The 23,735-nt window shown below is 42.4% G+C and overlaps 1 protein-coding gene across 4 annotated transcripts in view; it reads right to left on the reverse strand.

Moving 5' to 3' along the window:
- The window catches only part of TMOD1 (tropomodulin 1), a 720,714-nt gene that overhangs the window by 233,689 nt on the left and 463,290 nt on the right, over positions 1-23,735 (reverse strand). For all 4 annotated transcript variants that reach the window (XM_069630362.1, XM_069630363.1, XM_069630365.1 and 1 more), the window contains one exon: positions 12,391-12,521. In XM_069630362.1, coding sequence (XP_069486463.1) covers positions 12,391-12,521 — 131 coding nt within the window. The remainder of the gene's footprint in view (positions 1-12,390; positions 12,522-23,735) is intronic.

The following is a 23,735-nucleotide window of genomic DNA, read 5'->3' on the forward strand; positions in this document are numbered from 1 at the left end:
TAAGGGCCCACTTAAATGCTGTACTGAAATTGTCATATCCCACCACTGCCTCTCAGTGTTAAAACCTAGAGTTGTAAAGGAGAACAACCCATTTACAAAAGAATAGGAGATGCCAACAATTAAATTGGCAAAATCCACTTCCAGAAGCCATTATTGTGCAATGAGAAGCACCATCACTGCCACCACTTCCTGCCTCCTGATTTTCAGCAGTGCAGATGAAATTAATGGAACTGCATGGAATCCACCCAGGAGGCCCTTAAGCCAGCTGAAAAAAGGGCATCTATGTTCCAAGTCCATCGGTCCTAGGATCTGGTACAGAAATGTATGTATTTATTTATTATTAATGTGATTTAGTTTAAATTATAAACTTTACACATAGTACATAAAACATACAAATCAACAGATTTCAATATATTGAGACAATAGATATAAAATAATAATAAACCCATTGATAAAAGGAGAACATACAATCAAAAGCAACCAGACAATTGATACTTATAATCACTAGTGACTTATTAGCACAAACTGCTTCCCTTCAATTCTTTCAGCATTACAGACCATATGTCATCAATACTTAACAAGAGTTGATTGCTCTTTGATTGAATCTACTAATATTATATATACATATGGAATAGATATGTTAAACAAGCATATACCTCTTCCATGTCTCCTACCCAGTTTTGCTCTTCCGCATATTGTTAGTCAAGGCATCAGACACTCATATAGCTATACCCAGCTTGGTTCGATCTTCAGCCAAACGTTATAAAGGGCAGTCAATAATCGCATACTCCTAGTATTACTACAATTAAGCCAAAAAGACATCTCCCCAATTGTTTCCACATTATGAGCATACACACCAATATAGTATTTAATGAATTTGGACATTGTATGACATTCAGTCAGCAGATGTTTGGCTGACTCTGGGGTTTCCTGATCTTCACAGAGGTTAAAGAAACTTTCTTCTTTAGAGATCTTATTCACAATTCCCGTCACTGATAAAGTAGGGAGTTGGGCCATTCTCAATAATAGAATAAAGCGTCTAAGCCTCTTAGAGGGACAAAGGTTGAGGTACTCCTGCCGGTTCTTGAATGTATAAAGCCTATGTATTACAAACTGATATTCTTTTAGTTTGTTCAAATGAGCAAAGTTCTCCAACCAGTCCCATAGGTCAATACGCTTTCCCATAGCATTCTGCATCTCTTCTGAACAGGGATGTCATTTAGGGGTCGCCAGAGGTCGCAGCTGCGACCTCTGAGGTCACCTTTGCGACCTCTAGAAAAAAAAAGAAAAAACTTTTTTTTTTTTTTTTTTGTAATGCAAGCTCATGGGCTGTGGCCAGCACCATGTGGCTCTTTAGTTCTAGAGTGGCTGGCTTTCTTGTTAAAGCCCCTTAAAAAAAGAAGAAAAAGAAGAAAAGGAGTGACACAAGTCTAACACTTTTAGCACTGACACTAAATAAGAAAGATTAGGAATACCAAATAATGTCTCTTTCTAGAATTCTATATAATAATTGCTAGACTCATTAAAGGTTTATATCAGGCACACTTCAGGGGGTGAGTCACTGATTTAGTCTGTTCTTAAATGCCTCAACTCATGAGTACCAACACCTGTTGGGTGATATTGGGTGTATATTTTTTCTATGTAAAGTGCTTAAGCGTAAGCGCTATATAATAACACATCATTATCACTTGGTCATGGATGTCTGATTGCATTCATAGTAATTTGGTAATATGGGCCTATACACAATGATCTTAACGATACATATGGAGATCCATTCTTGAATGAAATGTACATCACATTATAGTGATATTGTAACCATATTTTTTGTCATGTACAATGCCATGTGATAGCACTTCCTGTTTTGTCAATGGGTGAAAGGTCTCATTTCATCGCATCCCGCGATATCACTTCGGGGTGGGCTCAAATTACATCACTTCCTGTGATGTCACCAGGGGTCAACGGTCATGTGATGTCACTTCCGCTACCCCAGGCATTTTGGTGAAATGACGTCCCTGCCTCTGAATAGCTCCCTCCACTAGATGACCAACATATATCCGACAGAACTTTATCGATGGAATCTTTCAATAAACAAGTGGTATTTGTTTTAGACGCTTCCTGGAAAACAGCTGTCAGCAGAGCATTCTTTGCACCACAGCTCATCTTTAGGTAAAGACCTACCCTCTTCTTTAACACAATGGCTTTTGGAGAGATCAACCCTAACTCCAACCTTATAAGGGCCATGGGTACACAGGCTGGTAAGCCTAGGCTTCTGTGCCAAAAAGTCCCCTCAATGACCTGACGCCATTTCAAATCCGAATGTAATAAGGCTTCTAAACCGTAGGTTGTCATCAGTGAGAAAACTTGAATAAATAATTGGCGGGTTCCCCACCAAGTAAAACCTCCTTGTTTGTTGGTAAATGTATGGATCAATGCGGTAACCTGCGCTGCTCTAATAATACGTGCTTGCTTACACGTGACAGAGTCGCCGCTGGGAATGAATTCAACACCAAGGTATTTATAATGGGGAGCATACACAATTTCTGCATTGTCAACAGTGAGTCTAACACGAGAAGTTTTTTTTGCTAGAATATCTCATGACTTGAGTATTACTCAAATTAATAGTGAGACCATTTGTGTCTACATATTCCCACAAGGCTAGGGCAGCTCTACGTATGCCGCTAAAGGTATGATCAAATATAAACAGGTCGTCTGCATATGCTAGGACTTGGCAAGATGCCTCGCCAATTCTAGGTGGACAATTTTTAGCTAAGGCTATTGCCTCTGGTATATCGTATACATATAAGTTGTAAATGAGGGGGGCGGTAACCCAACCCTGCTTTACTCCTCTGTTCTGATGTACCTTTTCCATCGTGTGACCTTCCTGATCTAACTTGAGTATAACTGACGTATCTAGATGTAATAGTTTGAGGTAATAAAGCAACCCCTGCAGGCAGGCCACAGCCTTTAGCTTCATCCATAATCTATCCCTTGGTATAGAATCAAACGCAGCTATGAAGTCTACATATAATGCATACAAAGGTGGATGCTCGGATTTCCAGGCTCTATCCTTGCCTAAATCCACTTTGAAATTTACATAGAATGTTTGATTAATCAACCCATGCTTGTAACTCATTCAGTTATAGATAGGCAAACAATTTACCAGTCGAGTCAAGCATCGACAGGAGCCTATAGTGATTGGGATCCAATCGATTCCCCTTCTTAAAAACAGGAATTAGTATAGCCGTCTGCCAAGAAAAAGGTATTTTGCCTTCAGTTAGAATCTTCTTGAACATAATAGTTAACAAACTGGCCCAAAATTCGGGTTGGCTCTTGATGACTATATTCGCCAGCCCATGTGGCTCAGGGGCTCTGGAAGAATTTAACTGCTTAATTTTACCTAATATTAATTCATATGAAATATCAATTGGTGGTACCAGTGGAGCATTACTTAATGGCATAACTTGTTCCACATTCATAGGGGCATTTCGGCTTTCTATGAACTTTACCCATTCCACAGAACCATTTGGATTTACTAACTGGCCTTTTTGTATGATATGATATGGCATTTATAACGTGCCTATACACAAGTGTTTCAAGGCGCGACGACGCAAGGGAGGGGGAACAGAGGTAAAACAGACAAACGATCCTACTAGGCCAGGTGTCATTCAGATCGCGCAAGTGCATGGGAGGGGAAGGAGAGAAGTGCTGAGGGGGTGGGGGGTTGGGACAGTGCAGTACATAATAAGATAAATAACAAAGTAAAAGTACAGCCAGCAGGTTGCAAGTGCCAGGGTAAGTGCAGACAACAGGTCTCAAGTGCTGGTAAGGGACTGTAGGGATGCAGAAAACAGTCCCCAAGTGCGAGGGATCGCCAGGAGGTCAGTGCATGAGTGCGACTGATGGGGGAGGGGGCCTGGGCCCGAGATCAGAGGATGGCCAGGTAACCAGTGCAGTTTCAGTATCAGCCAGGAAGTTAGCAGGGGAGAGGAGGAGAAAAAGCAGAAGCAAAGAGAAAGGTTTTGAGGTGCTTCCGGAACCGGAGATAATTCTCCTCAAGTTTCAGGGGGGCAGGGAGGCTATTCCAGAGGGGGGGCCCAGCCGAAGAAAGAGATCTACCACCAACTCATTGCTTGGAGAAGCGTCTGACCCAGAGGGAGTTGGAGGTGGATGGCCGAAGAACTCGAGAAGGAAGATATTTAGGAAGGGAGAGTTGAAGGCATTGAGGCCCCAGGGCCCAGAAGGCCTTGTGGACAATGCAGAGGGTTTTGAACTTAATCCCTGCAGCCACTGGGAGCCAATGCATAGATTTCAGTCCTGGAGAGATACGATCCCTGGGCTTGAGGCCAAGGACAAGTCTTGTTGCAGAGGGGGAGAGCAGAAGCAGGCAGATTTAGAAAGAGGATGTTGCAATAGTCCAGCCTAGAGAGAACCAGAGCTCCGGAGACAGTGAGATTCTGGGGTAAGGAGAGGAAGGGAAGAATACCTCTGAGGAGGTGCAGCTGGTAGTGAGACTTCTTAGAGATGTCATAGATGTGAGGAGAGAAAGAGAGTGTGGAGTTGAAGATGACCACAAGGTTTTTGGCCTCACAGGTGGGAGCAGGAAGAGAGACAAGAGAGGCCGGCCAAACAGTGACACGAAAGGAGGGAGCGGGTGTGCGATGAGGAGAATCTCGGTCTTACTGGCATTAAGGCAGAGATCATTCGCGGCACACCACTCCTGGATGGCGGACAGACAGTCAGAGATGAGAGAGGGAGAAGAGGTGGCTGAGGGTAGCCTGAAAATTAGCTGAGTGTCATCCGTATAGCACTGGAAGCTGGGGCAGAGTGCGACAATGTGGTGCGCAAGAAGTGCCAGGTATTGGTTGAAAGGCTAGGGAGAGAGGTTAGACACCTGGGGAACACCAGAGGTAGAGAGAGAGATAGAGGAGAGGAAGGACCCAGGTTGAACCTGGGAGGGTCGATCAGAGAGAAAAGAAATCCCCTAGTTCCCCTAGCTTCACTTAGGAGAGACCAAATGCTCTGCGCGTTTTTTGAGCATATCGTTTGTACTAATCTTTGCCAGGATTGGTTTCTCTCAGCTCTTCTCCTGGCCTTAATAACCGCTCTATATTTGTTCTTAATTTTCCTAATGTTGGCATAATATGACTCCATCGGATCATTCATTTTCTTTACATAGCGAAGCTCCGCCCTGAGTTTCCTCTTTGTATCTCTAATTTGCCTATCATAGGGGAGTTTTTTGTATCAGACTCTCTAGTATCAAGCCCACTGCACCACTGCAATAGTTGCATGTTCACCAGAAAATGTACAATTCCAATTCTCTATTGAATTAGCAGACATGGCATGAAATTGGGAAAAATGTGGGAATCTATCTTCGGATAGGGCTTCTACTGCCTGTTTTATGTTCTTATCCGACCAACTAATTCTCGTGTCGGCCCGATTTACCTTTACATTCCCCATACGCTTATATTCAGTATTGGAACTAGCTATATTAATGGTACAGAGTAAAGCATCATGATCACTCCATTTGTTAGGCATAACTTTCATGTCTTCCACGAAGAGCATCATTCTCGGGCAGACAAATGTATAATCTAGTGTGCTACAACGCACACCATTCTTCCACGTACGTTTGCCTGGGTAATCGTTGGGCGTTCTACCATTGATCATCTCCAACTCCCAATGTTCAAACATTTTTACCCATCCCAGTCCCTCGTTATCAATTTTATTATGAAGCATATTATATTTAGCTCTCAGTTTGGGATTATGAGAGGCCCCCCCCCTCCCTGACATGTGGCAGTTAAAATCGCCCACTACTACCACAGCTGTATTCTCAGGGTCTGTCAGCCAAGATGCCAGTTGATCATGCAGGGCATCTTGAATTTGCTCTCTTAGCTCAGCTCATGGGGGATTATATAGGCTAACAAGTACGTACCTTTCAGGGTTTCCCTTATAATCGTAGTCCACTTCACCTGCAATTAAGTTATTGTCATACTTAGAGAAAATTCGTCTTGAGCCTAGCGTATGCACCACCCCTATGAGTAAACCCCATAGGGTCTACCTCTTTCTCCCTTCTTAGCATAGCACTGGTGTATCACATATTCATCTAAGATCAAAGGCTCCATAGACCAAGTCTCTTGCAGACAAATACAACTATGGTTAGCTATATATTGGGCTGAGCCATTGGGAGACAATAGATGGGAGAAGCCTCTACAGTTCCGCAAGACAATTGTGAGTTCTCATTGTTTATATAACACTTCAGGAAGCAAATCTGCCAACCATTTCAAGAAATTCTGGATATCAGTTAGTTCAACCTTCTTCCCTTTCGGTAATATGGGGAGAGATGCCTCATTAGATGTAATTTCTGTGTCCAATCTGGACCCACTGAGATCTTCCTCATAGAGGTTGGCGTCATTTTCCACATCGACTGCCTTCATTTCATCTTTGTAAGCCCTTAACATTTGGGACGTGAAAATAAAACGTACAGTGAATGGCTGATACTTTAGGGTTTGGCCCCTTCATTGGTTCTACAAATTGGAAATCATCTGACTTAAGTACTCTTAATTGGGGAACTGAGTGGAGCCTCACCAAAAGGTCAGACCGAGACAACCATTTATGGTCATTCTTTTGGTATAAGTTCTTTATAAGGCAGATACGATTGCCTATGGCTCCATCCTTATTGTCCCCTGTAGACATTGCCATATCTGCTGAGTCTTTCTGTGCTTGTGCTAGGCTCTGGGACTTACTGGTGATGGAAGAGGTCTTATCTTCCTTAGTCTGTGGGTCGATTATAGAGATTTCCAAATTCTCCACCACAAGTGAGTCATTCCCCTGGTCAGGTATCAGTCAACTAGTTAGCCGGCCCTCTCCAATGGCATTCCTTTTCTTAGCCCTGGCAGCTCTTTTCTTGCCTTTCTTAGTGCGTATTTCAGGTTGGGCAGACTCTGTCAATGGTGAAGCTATAACAATTGGTCTATTGTTCATTAATGCCCTTTTAGCCATACAGCGCTGCTTCCGAGAATACAGTGCCTCTGCACTATCTGCTGGGGTCTGTTAGTAGGCAAATCCAGCTGATGTTCTATCTATTCGGCAATATGAATGGCTTCTGACAGGTTGCATTTAGCTTCTTCCCGTTCTTTATTTCTAAGACTATTAGCAGAGATAATCGTATTAGTATTAGGCAGGATGCAACCAGACATTTTGAGCAGGATCTTAAGAGCAAATTGTAAGGCTGCTACAGACGACTGTATTTCTGCTATTTCAGTTGAACCAGGGTATGACCCTCCCACCACCTCAGCTTCAATATCAGGAGTACTCTCTGTCATATTTATAGCTACATTTGGGGATGCCGATAGTCTACAGGTATTCACAGAGAGGCTGGGTTGCTTACGGGGGTCATTGGACAGAGGCTCTTCATGGCCGTTAATACTTTTCCCTGATGGTATTGGGATCGCTGGTGTCATCGCTCTCTGTATATTTAAACAGAGTTCCAATAAGGAATTGTTGTCAATAACATCAAAGTTGGTCGAGTTCTGAGAAATAGCTCCATTATTTCCAGACATTACAACTTCCTCTAAAATGGTAGAGTTGGCTTCCGGCTGAGGGTCTAATGGAAAAAATCCGGTGATGACACCTTGGTCTGGCAGCAATGCTTTCTTCGGTCTCCTTTTTTGTATTAACCACTGTGGGCACCTTAGTCATAGTGGGCTGTAGTTTGGATTGGCCTTTTTATCTTCCAAGATTATATTTTGAGTGAGATGTCTTCTTAGCCGAAGGCATTTCAGGCCAAGCTGCACCTCTCTTCCGATGTTGTATATTGAGTTCAGGCTAATAGTAGCTTTTTCATCACTTAATTGCCAGAATTCCACTAGAGCTCTAATAGATGCCACACAGTAGTATACAATTATAGAGCTTAACCGCCAAAGCCAGGATCAAAGGCAATATAGCCCGCAGTCTCCCGACTAAACAAGTCACTCACCAGCTCTCCTCAGCAGTAAACTCCACCCTCCTAGCTCTTATTTACAGCATCTCAGCAAGTAGTTGTCAGAGCTCCTGCTCTGCTCGGGCACTCTACTCATGAACTGGGTTTGTTTGATTTGAACTCAACGTGTAACAATCTTCAATGAAATTCTGCCTTAGCAGCTCGAAGGTCTCACCGTGCTCTTAGTTGGCACTCCTTCCTTCCGAGGGGTACCCGCCTCACCTGTGTCTGATTTCCCCACTCCCCAGCACCAAACAGCATGAAACAGCAGGCGCCCCTTTACTGCGCCGGGCTACAGCAATTGTGAAGATATCAATTTGGCCTGCAGTCAAATAGAAAATTGGACACTCAAAGCCAAAGCAAATCTGGCCAAAAAGACAGAGGGCACAGAGGCAGATCATGAGGACAAAGACTAATGTGGCCACACAGTTTTCTACTCCATTCTGGATCCACAAAATGCACACTGCATCCAGAGAAGTAGATTTGTCTCTGTTCAAGTTCTAATCTCCAATACCACGAAGTTTAACAATACTGATCATGCACTCCTCTCCTGTTCAAGTAGGGATTGGCAGCCCTGCTGTTTGTCATGATCTTGAACACGTGTCTCTTCAGAACTGAAGCAAAGAACAATAGATTCCTGAACACTGTGACCAGCAGTTGCAAAAGTGACCACACCTTTTACTGGGGGGTCTGGAGGGATAACAGTGTGAGTACCTATCCAGGACTGCTGGAATCAATTATTAACATCATTTGAATAAGAGGTGGGCAGCGGCTTAGAGAGCTGACAGCCTATAGAAGATTGTTCTGGCTCATCCACCACTGCAGAGTATTTCGATGACAAGTGGAATTGGTAACATGAACCCCAGTGACAGATGGTGTGCATCCAAATAAACCATGGTGTGTGATATCAGATCAGAGAGCTACAATCTGCCAAATGAAAAACAAATAGGCATCATGCTAGATCTTTCTGCGATCTGCGGTACAACCACAAAGATACCATACCCAGAAAATCCTTTATGTTGAACTGGAGCTTGAGGTTCATTGCCCCTGGAAGGGAATTCAATCATTGGTTCATCTTTGAGACAATTAACTGAAGAGTTTACGGTGGAATGATGGATGATTTCTCCCAGTTCAGGAGCAAACCAAACCCCTAAACTGTGTTAAACATGGTCCTGATGTCAAATGCCCACCTTATAGAATGAGTGGATTGAATGAGGCAAACATCAAAATACAGATGACACAGGATACCATGGATGTGAAACAGAATAACAATCAATGTAATGCCATTTCTGTATACCTGAAAGGCCAAAGGAAAGGTCTATGAACTTCTAGTGTTTGATTTACAACCGGAAGATACAGATGACCAAAAGACCATATTAAAATGTGAAGGTATGCATCACTCATGATCATGGAAAACAAAAACATATCCCCTGCACACCAGCAGGATGACCATAATAGAGATGACCATTTTAAACCTGAATGATAACAAAACTTTATTGGACATTTTTTTGGTCCATCACTGGATCCCAATCCAGATTATGCTTTACCCCAAGAAAAAGGATAGAGTAAAAACATAAACACCATTCTTCCTTTGGCTCCTTCTGCAAAAGCTAAATAATTCTTTTGAAGACACTATTCCTCTTGCATGGCCGTGTGTACCAGGAGTCATCCGAGTATATGACCCCTACTATGGTTATGAAGTCGAGTTGAAACCTTCCAAACAGGTACTGATGATCCCACCATCTGAAATTGCTGCATCCTGCACCTCTGCAAAGGAAGACGGGCAACCGAAACCAGGGCCTTTCACATTAATCCCTTCATCATATTCTGGGTTGGTGAGATGGGCTTGAAGAATAGTTTGGTCAGGTCTTCACTACAATTGCTGCCTGCACTAATGCAGGACCCTACTTGGGCTTTGACTGATGGGAAGGATGTCAGAATGACTGGTGTTGATGCTGTATATGGGATGCAGAATAGGACTAGACTACTTCTGCTTAGTTTGAAGATCAAGAGCCAGTAGATTGACCCAATAATCTCGCTTCAATATACCATTGATTTACTAACAGAAGAGTCTTTTTCCAAAATATGGGCGATTCATCAGAATTCAACTATTGAAGCAGCAAAAGCTAGGACTATCACCCAGATGTTGCCAAAGGCAAAATCTGATATGAGATATACAGGCTGCTGTACATAGCTGAGCAATAAAACGGAAAAAGAAAACTGAAAAACATTGAGGAATGAGCAATGTATTCCCCGGTCTCTAATGCACATCATAATCCTGTAGAGATCCCCATCAAGGCTTTGTTGTCTTTACAGTTTGTAGCGGCCCCTGGAATGGTATCATCAGAAGATACAGCCCCACCCTCCCTCCCAGACTCATGTTCAGACTATCGGTTGATTATAGGTGACTAGGTTGACAAATTAAGTTTGAAACTGCAAAGTTTGAAAATTAAATCTCGAAAATGTAAGTTAAAAATATACCGTTTTGTGTACTTTTGATTGCCTTTAAGATTGGAATATTTACGTTTGAAAATATGTATTGTCTGACTGCATTTAATTAATGTGTTATAGTTACTTTTAAAGTGCCTTTCCCTCTGCTGCCCTGACATCCCCTTCTTCCATTCTCCTTCCTTTCATCTTATCCATGTTCCCAACTCTGAAGTCATTCATTTATTTTTAACACTATAACCATGGGGGACGCCTCCACTCTTTCCCATCTTTTACCAGGTTGACATTTCCTCCTTTCTCAAACGTATGTGTCCTGTCCCCTTTTGTTAAAAAAGTTTCTCTTTTTATCTTAAAACAAGTTAAAACATTGTGGCACTCGTCATCAGAGACGTAACTTCAATCAGTGGCATTCGTCATCAGAGATGTAACTTCAATCAGTGGAAGACGGTAAGGCTTTTACACCTTCCATTGACGTCACAGCTCATTTTCATTCATTTGTAAAGCAGAGAGGATGGACAGAAAATAACTTCCTCTCCGCCATACAAATGCTCTAGCATTTACACCAGCATGCATGTTCATGCCGGTGCAAATGCTGGGGATCCCTGTGGACTCCATAGGGATCCATGCTCGTATGGCAGACAGTGTTTACTCATTTGCACGGTGGAGTGCAAATGTGCTGGGAAAAAGGCAGCATATTTCAACAAGCAATGTCTCCCCGCTGCCAATTACAGCATGGAGCAAAATGAACTCCTGAGTGTTTCCCATCTGAATCCACCAAACCTCTTCCTGCTAATAATGTGATTAGTTGGTTCATGTATTGTCACTTATTCTCACTTTGGGTTTTAGAACATTTGTATTAAACATTTGTTTTCCAAACTTTAAGTTTTCAATCTTTTATTTGAGATTTAACAACAAATACTGATTCCCTTTGAGGTCATACACATGCTCCATGAACTTGGGTCTGGATCCCTTTTATGGATCAACATTCTCCCTTAAAACCACATCAATGATATTGTTAACAGAGGGTTTACAGCATTGGTAAAGGTTATAAAACCTGGATTTTGAATAGACCTCTGGTGGTGGAAAATGTAGGTTCTCAATCGGATCACCCACTGTCTTTTTAGAGTCATGGCGTCTCCTCACTTCAGCAGACAACATCTGATGTTCATCAGATGAAGAGATCAAGGAAGAAGAGAAGGCTGATGAAGGGGAATAATCTCTGTAAGAATGGCCATGGGAATGAATCATACAAATCGTTTTCACCTGACCTTCAGACACATTGGAGGGCCTGGGCCTTTTGCACCTGCACCTCCTGTCACACTAGGGATGGAATTGTTTTTAGAATGTTATGAAGAAGATGGATGCATATGTAATGTCATGCTCCAATGTTTCACAATTTTACAATACATTTTGGAAGCTTTCAGTTGCCATACAGTTTTCTTTTGACAAGAAGTGCATACGTGTGTAGGTATCGCCTGATAAAAACAAATTGTAAAATACTGAGGCCAAAAGCACTGCATTTTTTGTATCGAATATTTTGACTTTTGGGAACTTCTTTTGCAATAAATAGATAGAGAGTTGGGTTAGGGGATATATGAAGGTAGGGGATATGGAGGCAGCTGCAGGGTTCTCACCCTCATTACATTTCGAAAATGTGTGCAAAAAAAGAAAACATTTTTTCGGGAAATTCAATTAAAATAATTCAGTGTTTTCAGCATCGTTATTTTGTTGTTGTTATTTTAACATAGATCCCATGTGTATGGGTCTATAGAGATTATTTACTACATATGGCATACTGCAACAGCTCCTAAAACAGTGTTAGGATGGACCACTTAAGTATGAATGTAAAACTAAAGAAGGATTCAACTGTTATTAGAAACTGTACAAAAAGAGCTCATTGCTTGAGGCACATTTCCTGATGTATTGCTTACACATACACCATTCTCAATAAAGAAGGACATAATTACCCGAATGTTGTTAAGGTTAACCTCTTCAAGGTCAGGATCATTACTCTTTACTAGTGCGAGTGTTTCTTCTATATCTGTGGAATTAGGCTCTTCATCAGGGACATGTTTATATTGTGTTGTCTTAATAACACCTGTAAAATAATAAGTAGGATCAAAATATATTGTATTTCTTTAATTACATAGCATTACCAATTCAATAAATTTTGCGCCTTGTAACACTTGTGTATAGGTGCGCAATAAATAACAAATCAATCAATCAATGTCGAATATCTTATGCTTCCATGTTGTATCGCATTGTTCAATTAAATGTCAAATCTAACCTTTGCTCATTAAAATAATGGCTGCTGCAGAGACCAGTAGCTAACACAGAACGCATCCATTTTAGATCTGTACTGTAGAGAATCCATTATCAATTCAAGCATAATTAAATGTACCTTTTTACTTCAATGCGGTTGGATAACGGGGCACATAACTGGCCACACGGAAAAGACAAATGCATTACATGTTTATTTATTTAAAAAAAAACTTCTGGTCATACCTGGGCCTTGCAATATCCCTCTGGACCCTGTAGCTGAATTCCTCTCTCCCAGATTTCCTTTTGGTCTGCTGTCTACCCTATCCTGCCAGTATTTGTTGTACCCTGAATTACCAGTTGAGCCAAGTGGCTAAGTAACTTATCCTGCCTGTTTGAGTAAATGTCACCAGGCATCTCACATTACTACTGCAAACAACAAGAGCATCACCTGTTTCGGACTGATATGGCTGGAAAAGAGCCTTTGAAAAGTCACTTTGCCAGCCACCCTCCAGAAGTGACCTACATATGCCTAAAACCCAAACTCACTCACCCCGGACTGCCCCAAGTCCCTTTTGCTCAGCAGCACCTTTAAGATAGCCAACATCACCTCCAAATGAATAACCACGTATGCCTCTGGTTATCTTGCCAGCAAACCTACTAACCCCGGAGGCCAGTGGAAAACTTGAAGCCTGGAAATTGCCAGATTGCAAAACAAGAACAGCAAAAACAGCAAAAAGGAAGAGACCATGAAGCAAGCCTTCTCTAAACTATGCACTGAGAATAGGAAACCATATTCCACCAGATATCAGACTGTCTTCATCTTTCCTGCAAATCAGGAAAGCCTCAATGACATATTCCATGAAAGAAAATCTCATGAACTGATAATCTGTAAAAAGTCCACAAATCAGAATGGGTCCTCCTTGTCCACCCTATTCTGTATGCTGTGCTTGTATCACTCTATATGACTCGCTCTTCAAACTGTACCCTAACATGCCCATCCCTCTGATTATTTTGAGATTCTGTTATCCGATTGCTGTATTTCCTTGTTGTACACGAGTCTAATATTTCCCAATTAGGTCTACACTATGTAAAATACAATACATACATACATGTTGTTAGGGAGATATTTCTGATGTCCTGTGTGAAGTAAACAATTATATCTACTTACTTTGTATACAGAGACTTCCTATGGGAATCCTAGCTCTCCAAGTGGTAGACTGACAGGGCAGTCAAGGCAAACATCTGGAGGAAGGTGGATGGTTTGGAAGGTACTGTGAACACACTCGATGGACACACGACAAGGTATGGTCTACACTATATTTTCATCAAAACAAATCTCTTACATACAAGTAGTGGAAAAGAAGATTACTACATTAACAGGTAAGCAAATGTTCACTAATAAAATGACTCCGAGAATGTGACCCTAATTGGAGTACACTAAAGTCCAAAAAGTCCTTAAAACCCAATAGGTATTTGTATTTATTCGTATTTTTTACTCAGGGCACTCTTTTTAGTACTTGAAACACTTACAAAAAAGAAACTGTCCACAGGGCAATCCTGACACATAAGTGGGAGAATTAGCGATCAGCTGATCAATAGATAGTGGGGAATAAATTGAACATAGGCCGGGGACAGGACAAACTATATCACATTAGTTCAAAGAGATTGAATATATGCATAGTACTATGTATAGTGGAGTTTGTTGAAGGATAGTCAGGGAGTGGGAGAAATTAGGGAGCAAGAGGAGCATACTCCATCTTGGTTAAGGAGGTGAAGCTTTAGTGCAGATTTGTAGAAATCGGTAGTAGCATTTTCAACATGAAAAGAGAGTTACAGTATTACGTGATGAGGAGAGAGAAGGAGCGTAAGCAAGATGAGGAGCAAAGAGATTGAGGAGTGTAAAGAAGAGTAGGGTGAAAGTAGGCAAGAAGTAGAAAATAGTGTTAGTGGAGCAAGGAGGAGAAAGTTCATGGAGGGATTTGAAAATAAACAGCAGAGGTTTAAAGAGAGACCTGTTTTTCATTAAAGGCTATTCGGCTTGGAGGAATATTGTAGAAGGTGCATATGGTAAAAGGTGAGCACTTTGTCAAGTGAGGAGAAGGAGGGGATGGCCAAGGAGAAGACTTGCACAGTTGTCCAGGTGTCTGAGTACCAAGGTCTGTAAAAGGTTTTTTTTGGTAGAGTTATACGCGAGGCAGTGGATTTTCCTGATATTGAGCAGAAGTTGTCATATAAGTAATAAAGTCGCAGTGGTTACAATCTCTATAGAAAATGTGCCAGTGACTCGTGGGGATAGTGCCTTGTGTAGGTGGAGAGTAAGTCAGGTACAAATGAGATGAGTGAATGAAGGAGAAAGAGGAAGTGGGATAAAGGAAGGAACTGTCTTGTAAGAGGTAAGTATACGACTATAAAGTGCCATCCAGCAATGGATTGAAAAGAGACAGGCACATAAGAAGGCAGAGAGTTCAGGAGCAATAGGGAAGGAGAAGAAGAATTGTGATTCATCCACAGTGATAGAATACAAAAGAGGAGATAAATTGGCCAATGGAAGAGGTGTAGAGGTTGAATAGAAATGGTCCAGTAGCAAAGCTTTGGGGGGATGCCAATAGGGAGGGATCTTGGATCAGAAGTGAGTTGCAAGAGATTGAGAAGGACTGAGGAAAAAGGTAAGAGACCTTCCAGCTAAGGGCAGTGTCCTGGATTTCAAGGTCAGCAAGGGTGCAAAGAAAGGAGGCAGGACCCATGGTATCAAAAGTGGCTGAAAGCAGAGGCCACATATTTTCTGACAAATGCGAGGGCTGATTCAATAGAATGCTGGCAGTGAAATACAGATTGGAGTATTGGTCAAAGTGTACGAAAAGAAGTGGTGGAACTATGTTCCCTGCTGGCCTGCCCCCTTTCCCCACAAACCCTATCGCCATGCCCCCTCCCACACATAATCCAAACCCTCAAGCATATGTGCTTGCTGTTTAAGGGAACGTTCAGTGCAATGCACTGAAGTGCAAGTTTCAACTTCTTCCTACAATTTTATTTTAAAATGAAAGCATTCTGGAACGGTTTCTTTTTTAAATAAAAATATAGGAACAGTAAAACTTAATTAAAAAAAGTAGAGTAGCATTGCTCCCAACCGCTCCTTCCCATTTCCACCACTGGATTGGAGAGGATCCTGGAGTTCAACAGTCTCCAGATAGTAGATCTATACAAGATGGGTGGTTCAAGGATTTTACAGTAGTGGGGGAGGGGAGTTAGAGGCCAACAGCTGGTAAGGGTTAGTCAAGGGCTTCTTTAAGATTGGTAGGGCAGTTGCTGCTTTGAAGAAGGCAGGAAAGATTCCAAGGTAGGGAAAAAGGATAAAGAGGGAGGAGAGATAAGAGCAGGAGAGAGGTTCCAGCTCCTTGACCATCTGTGGGGTAAATGAGTCAGCGGGAGAGCAGGAGGGGTTGGCATTACTTAAGATAGCTGCCAATACACTGGGAGAGGTTGGGGAGAAAGAGCATAAGGAGGTGATAGGGATGAGTGTTGAGGGGCGAAAAAAGCAAGTGGCGAGAGCGATAAGAGGGGGGCAAGCGAGTCACCAAGAGCTGGGGGAGTTGGGTGGCAGTGAATTGAAAGGAGAGTAGTTGAAAGTAGATGGGTGGAATGGAGACAGAGGGATGGACCTTGTTTATAATCAAGCCAACCTCACCTCCTCTTTTAGAGGAGCTGCAGGAATTAGGGAAAATAGTAGAATTGGTGTTTAAGGCAGCAGGGGTAACACAGTCAAAAGGGGTGAGCCAATTTACAGTGACATCCATGGCTATCGGGTGTGTCGGTGGGGGTTATTCATGAGAATCAAAGTAATCAATTATGAAGGAGGCTTCATTACAAATAGTCTGGGAATTCTAGTGCCGGAATGTGAGATTAGTGGAAAGGGCAGGGGTGCAGGGATGGAGCACTGTGGGAACTGGGAAGGATAGATAAGATTAGAGAGAGCAGGCTGGTCTGGAGACCATTTGTGGGTGGGGGTCAAAACACAGGGGGCCTCATTACGACCCTGGCGCTAAGGGATTACCGGTACCGGTAAGGGATTACCGGTACCGGTAAGGGTACCCGTACCGGTAATCCCTTAGCGCCTGATTACGAGGTCCCTTTGCGAGTTCCCACCTTAACGGCTGGTTTTACCAGCCGTTAAGGAATGGATCCGCAAAGGGACCTTGGTGCTAATTACGGTACCGCAATTTGCGGTACCGTAATTACCGCCTTCCCCATTCCCATTATGCCCTATGGGGCAAAAATGGGAATGGGGAAGAGCCATGGAGGAAGGGGGAATTACTGCCCGCCAACCTTGTAATGGGGTGGTAATTCCCCCTTTCTCCATGGCAGAGTTGGTAAGTTACCGGCATGGACCATGGTGCTATTAGCACCATGGTTTTCCGCCTGGGTCGTAATGAGGCCCAGGGACTCGATAGGAAGAGGAGGAAATAATTTAGGAATAGATGAGGGATAGACAAAAGGGCAAAATCTGCAAGAAATAAGACAATGTTAAGTAGCAGTAGGGTATAAAAGGATGCACAGTAGGATAATAAATAATTTGTCAAACAGGAGGAATGAGGGCACAGTGAGCAGTTTGGAGAAACTATAATGTTAATGTTAATGTTAAAGGACATTTGTACCACGTACTATCACCACCGGAGTGTTCCTCTGCCACTTTGGCGGATCTGAAACGGAGGGGGGAGTTAGTAGTAGCAAGCGGGAAAAGTGAGAGGGAGCAGTGATGTGCTGTTGGCAGCTTCAGTTCGGTTAACATCGTTCGCTGAACTTGCGTGTGTTTTTCAGTAAGCATCCATCGTGTTCTGTTGAGTGAGGCAATGTGTGATTTGTTTTGTTGTTGTGGTGTAGTGAAGTATGTGTGGTTTGCTGCGGTTTAGAGGGGTGGTTTTGTTTGGTGAGAGTCTGAGAGGTTTATGCAGAAGGGTGAGATTTTTATTGGGTTGGTTAGTGGCATTGCTATCTAGATGGGATGCATGCTAATTTCCAAATTCTTTCTAGATGTGGTGCGTCAATATCTCCACATTTCTGTCTAGGTTTGGCGTAAGCTAATATTCACATCCTGTCTAGATGTGACGCAAGCTAATATTCACAATCCAGTTTAGATGTGACGCAAGCTGATATTCACAATTCTGTCTAGATGTGAGGCAAGCTAATATTCACAATCCTGTCTAGATGTGATGCAAACTAATATTCATAATCCTGTCTAGATGTGACGCAAGCTAATATTCAAAGTTCTATCTGAGTGTGTTATTGGCTAATATTCACAATCCTGTCTAGATCTGACACAAGCTAATATTCACAATCCTGTCTAGGCATGTGAGGCAAGCTAATATTCACAATTCTATCTGAATGTGGGATTGGCTAATATTCACAATCCTGTCTAGGTGTGACACAAGCTAATATTCACAATCCTGTCTAGATTTGTCGCAAGTTAATAGTCACAGTCCTGTCTAGATGGGGCGCAAGCTAATATTCACAGTCCTGTCTAGATGGGACGGAAGCTAATATTTACAATTCTATTTGAATGTGGCACTGGCTAATGCACACAGTTCTTTCGGGAGAGGCCAGCACAATTAGGGCACAGTTCATCTAGATGTGAGAGATGGACAGACAATACAGTTTACAGCTTTGTGGATATATATGTGGTTAATAGTTGCTAAAAGGGATAGTTACATCATGCAGGCTCCAAGCTAATGGGTGGTGGGGAAAATAGGTAGAAGAGAGATGGGCCGTTTAGTTGTGTGCAGTGATTGCTGTTCCCCCTGTCTCCACCACACCTACTTTGTCTGTATATGAGAATTCAGTCTTAATACAAGGATGTAGAGAAGCAGAGGGCCTACAGTGACCAAAGATTCGAGGTGCAAAGTACAATTTTAAATCACAGTGCCTTAGGCCACCATTAGATACAAGGAAAAAAATACAATTTTAAATCCCAGGACCTTGGATGACTGGAAGATACATAGTACAATTTTACATTACAGGGATTTAGGCAACCAATGATGTAAGGTGCAAAGTACGATTTTAAATCATAAGGTCTTAGACGAACAAATAAAATTTACAAGCCTAGCCCAATGGTTACACTTAGGTGAGAACCCGAAAGGGCCATGAAAGCAGGTCAAGTGGACAGTGCACAGGCATTGAAGATAAGAATTTACATTGCAATAGGTAGCAGATGAGCTGGGTAGGAGTAGGGAATGGGTACAGAGAGAGGCCTTATAACCTATCAGGTCGTAACAGTGCCAAACAGACTTTACCCTTAGCTTAGATGCCCTTTGCAGTGACTTAAGGCGCTGGGACTCCTGGGACAGGTCGAATGTAGATGGCAAATGAGCGGATATGCCAAATTGGAGGCCGCCTGGCCTGAAGCTCCTCCCAAGCAGGACAGGCAGGGGATCAGGCCTGCAAGAACAGAGGCATTTGGCCACTTTGAGAGCTATAGACCAGAGGATGGGTGAGCGCAGGCACTTTAGGGGGACATACAGGCCTTCTTAGTGCAAACTCCCTTCAACCTAGATACTTAAATAATTATTTCTCTACGCACCTGGCAAAACATAGCGTGCTTATCCATGTATCCATCCTCCTGTAAGTAGCCATCTATCAAGGAAAAGGAGACGAGCATACATAGGAGAGTTAAGAAGGAAGAACTGGGCCCTTTACAGAGTTTTCAGGAAAAGGCTGTATGCACTGTAATGGAATATTTGTAGGCTCGGCTATCACAAAGAGGCATTTGGTGCTTAAGTGTCTCTGGGGTAGTCCAAATGATCAATGAATCAGAACAAAGTGAAGAGTAGAGCCAGGTTTTAAAGCTATTCTTAAAGCTTACCTGCCTTTTGACAAATTTAATGGAGGAGGGTTATTGTTGGGGAGTGTTGGCGTCGATCCAGATTTCCCAGATCCGTGATCCAGCAAAACTCTTTCCAGATCTGGAAAAATACATTTGCACCCCTCTATAAAAAAAAAACAGTAGAGTGCAAAAAGGAGAAGCAAGGAAAATAGTGTTGCAAAATCAATCTACCTATCTTCCCTTCCCATCTGCTCTTCCCTTGCTATTATGTCCTATCCTCCTCCACCCCCAGTCACCTTCCTTCAGCTCCCCTAATCACCATTCCCATTTACCTCCACTCCCACCTGCTCCGACTAGCCCCTAACATGTCTTTCTTAGCCTGGCTGGGAAACATTGAGGGTGATGCATCCTCCACCTCACCTGAGAGGGCTGAGCAGTGAGGCCGCCAGTCTTTGTACCATCTCAGATGGTGTTCCCCCAACAATGCCTTCCTACTCCCAAGAGGCCCTAGAATAGGTGCTTTTGGTCCCTCCATCTTATTTGAAAGATAGACCCCCCCCAGAACTCTGAAGTAAGAAATATGAGATTATGTTTCTTAGAGAATTACGTCACATTTTTTCAGCACATTGTAATTGAGTTGAGGGCGTAGGGGAGTGCTAGCATGTAGTAGAGAGTGCTAGGGCTGGGAGAGCTGCACGAGGAGGCAGACTGTGCAGATTGAGGGGTTTCTGGCCTCATGGTTTCACTCCTGGTGGGGTGTGGCAGGGAGGAGAGGGCCTTGCTCCCCTGCCATGCCTCTGTACATCATCGTTTGGTACATACTGGTTATAATATGCAATTGTCCATGATGACTTTTTGTTTGACGTGTTTACTTTGATTTGCTATTGAATAAGACAATTGTGTTCAATAAATGCAGCCTGATATTTTCAAAGAAAGAGGTGTGTGTGTTCTTGGCGGGTTCCAGTGCTGGTCATCTATGAAGGGGCATTTGGAATATCTTATAATGCAAAATTAATCACTTCTAGGGGCACCTAATTTTAGCAGGTATGACATAGTGAAATTAAATGATTTGTACAGGATCACACACTTTGCTTAAGTGGTAAAGCCAGAATTTGAGCCTAGCCTGAAATTTAGATACTTGACCATGCATCTACCAAGCTCAACTTGGTACAAATATGTGTTGAAGTTTGGTTTTGAAAACCTACAATAATACTTAATTTTATACAGATTACTTTAAAAATGCACAAGTCAAATGATAAACCAACCTGACAATGTATTCATCATTGTAGAAATATATTGATGAAAAGAGTAAGAGGGGCATTTTGATTTGAATACTAAATGCACAGGAAGGGACAACTCCTGATTGTTCTTTTTGCAATAGGGGCAATTAATTCATTTTTGTTCTTTACATTTCCACTACGTGTCTGGGAAAGTGTAAATCACTTCCACAATTTGGTAGCCAACCACATTTTGGAATCTGCCTGCTTTTACCAGGTGTAAATTTCAGATGGATCCCAGAGGAATCCATTGGTTTTCTGCCAACATAAAAATACATACTGGTAACCAATCTGATTTGGCAAGGGGACCTCTGGTCTCCAACCTTACATGCCAGATCATACAAAATCCTGCAGGTCATAAAAAGTGGAGATAAATGCATTTATCACCACTTCTTACACTCAGTTTCGCTTGGAAAATGACCCCTATGATTTAGCTTTGTTTTCCCCATCCTGAAAGGAAGAATATATACATAAATAAGAATATTCAATAAATCTCATACAGACACAAAGTGAAATGAAATGCATGACAAGATCATTGTTTCACACCACTCGTTCTGTATCCTAATCACCCAACAGTCACACTTAAAAAGCTTGTTAAAACCCTGTATAATTTAAAGAAAAAAGTGCCACAGCAATGGTCACTACTTGTTACCCTTTCCCAACTCCAATTACTTTCTGTTAATCACTTCCTGTTGTAAAGTTGCCTCTGCGCACGTTAAAAAGATACAAAGATACAACCTCAGTGGGAGGGCCTGTGCAGCCCTGGCTGTTTGTATTTGGGGGAGAGAGGCAGAGCAGGGGGGTATTGGCATTTGTCCAAGGTCCAAATGTTGAATCCAGCTCTGATTGCACTAAGAAATATTTAAATACTGTTTTATAGTTTCAAAAGATGTACCCCCTTTTTATACTTTGCACGCAACAATATAGGAAACGCTCTTCTCTCGTATTATTTTAAAGGTGCTCTTTAAGAAACTCTGGCACTGCCTAAACACCCAACACCGAGGATTTACATTATACTTTCCAAACAAGACCCACAATTCACATGATGTACTCTGTTGGAATGCAAACTCTGTTAAGTTACTCAAACAGTATGAGCTTATCAAGTCAGTACTTATTTTGAATCATGAAACGTTCTGGCAGAGAAGCCTAGGCTTCCACACAGACAAAGATACATTCTATTTAGGTCGGAGCCCCACTGTTAAATATGCATGAGAAGACCTGAAACTGGTCCATAATTACCATCATAGCCTTATCATTTTCTGGTAGGGCGTTTTTGGACCAACTCAGTGCGGTGCAGCTTGGATTCCCTAGGCGTAGCAAGCAAGGCACTCACATTTGTGTATATACATGTTCACTTCGGGAGACAAACTGAAACCAACATGCATTGACAAGCAAACAGCTTGGGCTTTTGATTAGGCATGGATAGGCATTTGCCAGGCACTGCCATAAGAGTACCACCTGGCCCTAACATGGGAACAGCTGGAAAATGGTGCAAGTACCTGGGCATATGATGGCATTGCCTTGTAAATGTCTAATACCTATAGACAAGCAAAAAGTGTTGGCTTTGCGATTGCTTGTTTAAGAGAGTACTTCAGGCAGAGGCATTGATAAAGATATTGCTTATAAAAATCAACTGGCTGATGACACACATTAAAAGTTTATTTTATCATACCAGGAGCACATTTATAGCGGCAATTAAGTAATTAAACACTAAATTAATGGTTAGATATAACACTGGCAGGCCCTATATAGCACCAAGTTTGGTGTTACTTTGTGATAGAGCTGGCTCAAAGAGTTCCAGAAAGGTTACGTTTTGGTGGTAATGGCATGTGCTCTAACATAGCCATGGCAAGTCATTGGGTGGTTAAATGACCAAATACATCCATAAGATGTGTGTTTCTCCTCATATTGTATCTCCATCCTATCTGTGTTCCACTGCATGAGTTCTGGCTTGAACCTAATAGGAAAAAGTCTGAATCAAGTATAACCACTGTCATTGCACTGGCCAGCCTTCTTTACCATTGTTTGCAAATCAGCCCTGGCCGATTCACCAATGCGAGAAGCCCTTCCCAACTGCTAGACCACAAGGCCTAAACATGCATGTGGCTGCTGTGTTCCAGTGCAGAGGGGTTATGGCCTAACAATTGAGATTAGACTGCACTTTTGGTGGCAGCACCAAGAGTCATTTGCTACTGGCTTGTCCCCTTCTGTAATGGCACAGACATATCACAGAATTATGGCATGGAATGTTGCGCAGAGCAACGGTAGTGGTAATTTTGTATTCAAAGCCTTGCATCTATCAGTTTTTATTTTACTACGCTCCAGAATTACATTTGTCTTACTATCAACCTTATATTTTTACTTATACTCAAGTAGTTAATGCAGCAGAATAAATACTTTGAATGTAATTTATAAGGTCCCCCAGTCAGATGATGCACCTTCTTCAGAAATCTGTGTTCATGCAACATCAGCTGTGATTTATTGTTTGATATAGTTAACCATTTCATTAAGCATGATGCGAAAAAAAGGCTATATTAGCACAAAAGATAAACATGCTTTAAATTACAGAAAGCAGTTGTAGGCAGCCAGCTTGAACAAGTGTGCTACCTCATTTATAGGTGTGAATGGCCCTCCATCTCCCTGGTCATTTTTTGGCTGTGGGGCATGCATTTCTATTTCTATATATTTCTAGAGCGCCAAAGCCCATAGGCATCCAGGCCCTACATCATTTTCTAGGCATGAAAACAAATCCTGGCCGACCTCCTGCAGTTCAGCCTCTCAGAATGATATCTCTGAGGTTGCTGCTGCTGCATGTGTAGAGTGAAATCCACCCCCACACCCATATCACCTAAGGTCCCACTGGCACAGCCTACTTTTTAGGGGGGTCTGATGGTGGCCTTGGGGGGCCTGGGCTCCTTGGCCCCTCTGCTAGAGCCGGGCCTGCTCTCCAAATCTTCTC

The sequence above is a fragment of the Ambystoma mexicanum genome, chromosome 6q (genome assembly GCF_040938575.1).
Source record: "Ambystoma mexicanum isolate Mex_15411 chromosome 6q, UKY_AmexF1_1, whole genome shotgun sequence".
NCBI classification, from domain to species: Eukaryota; Metazoa; Chordata; class Amphibia; order Caudata; family Ambystomatidae; genus Ambystoma; species Ambystoma mexicanum.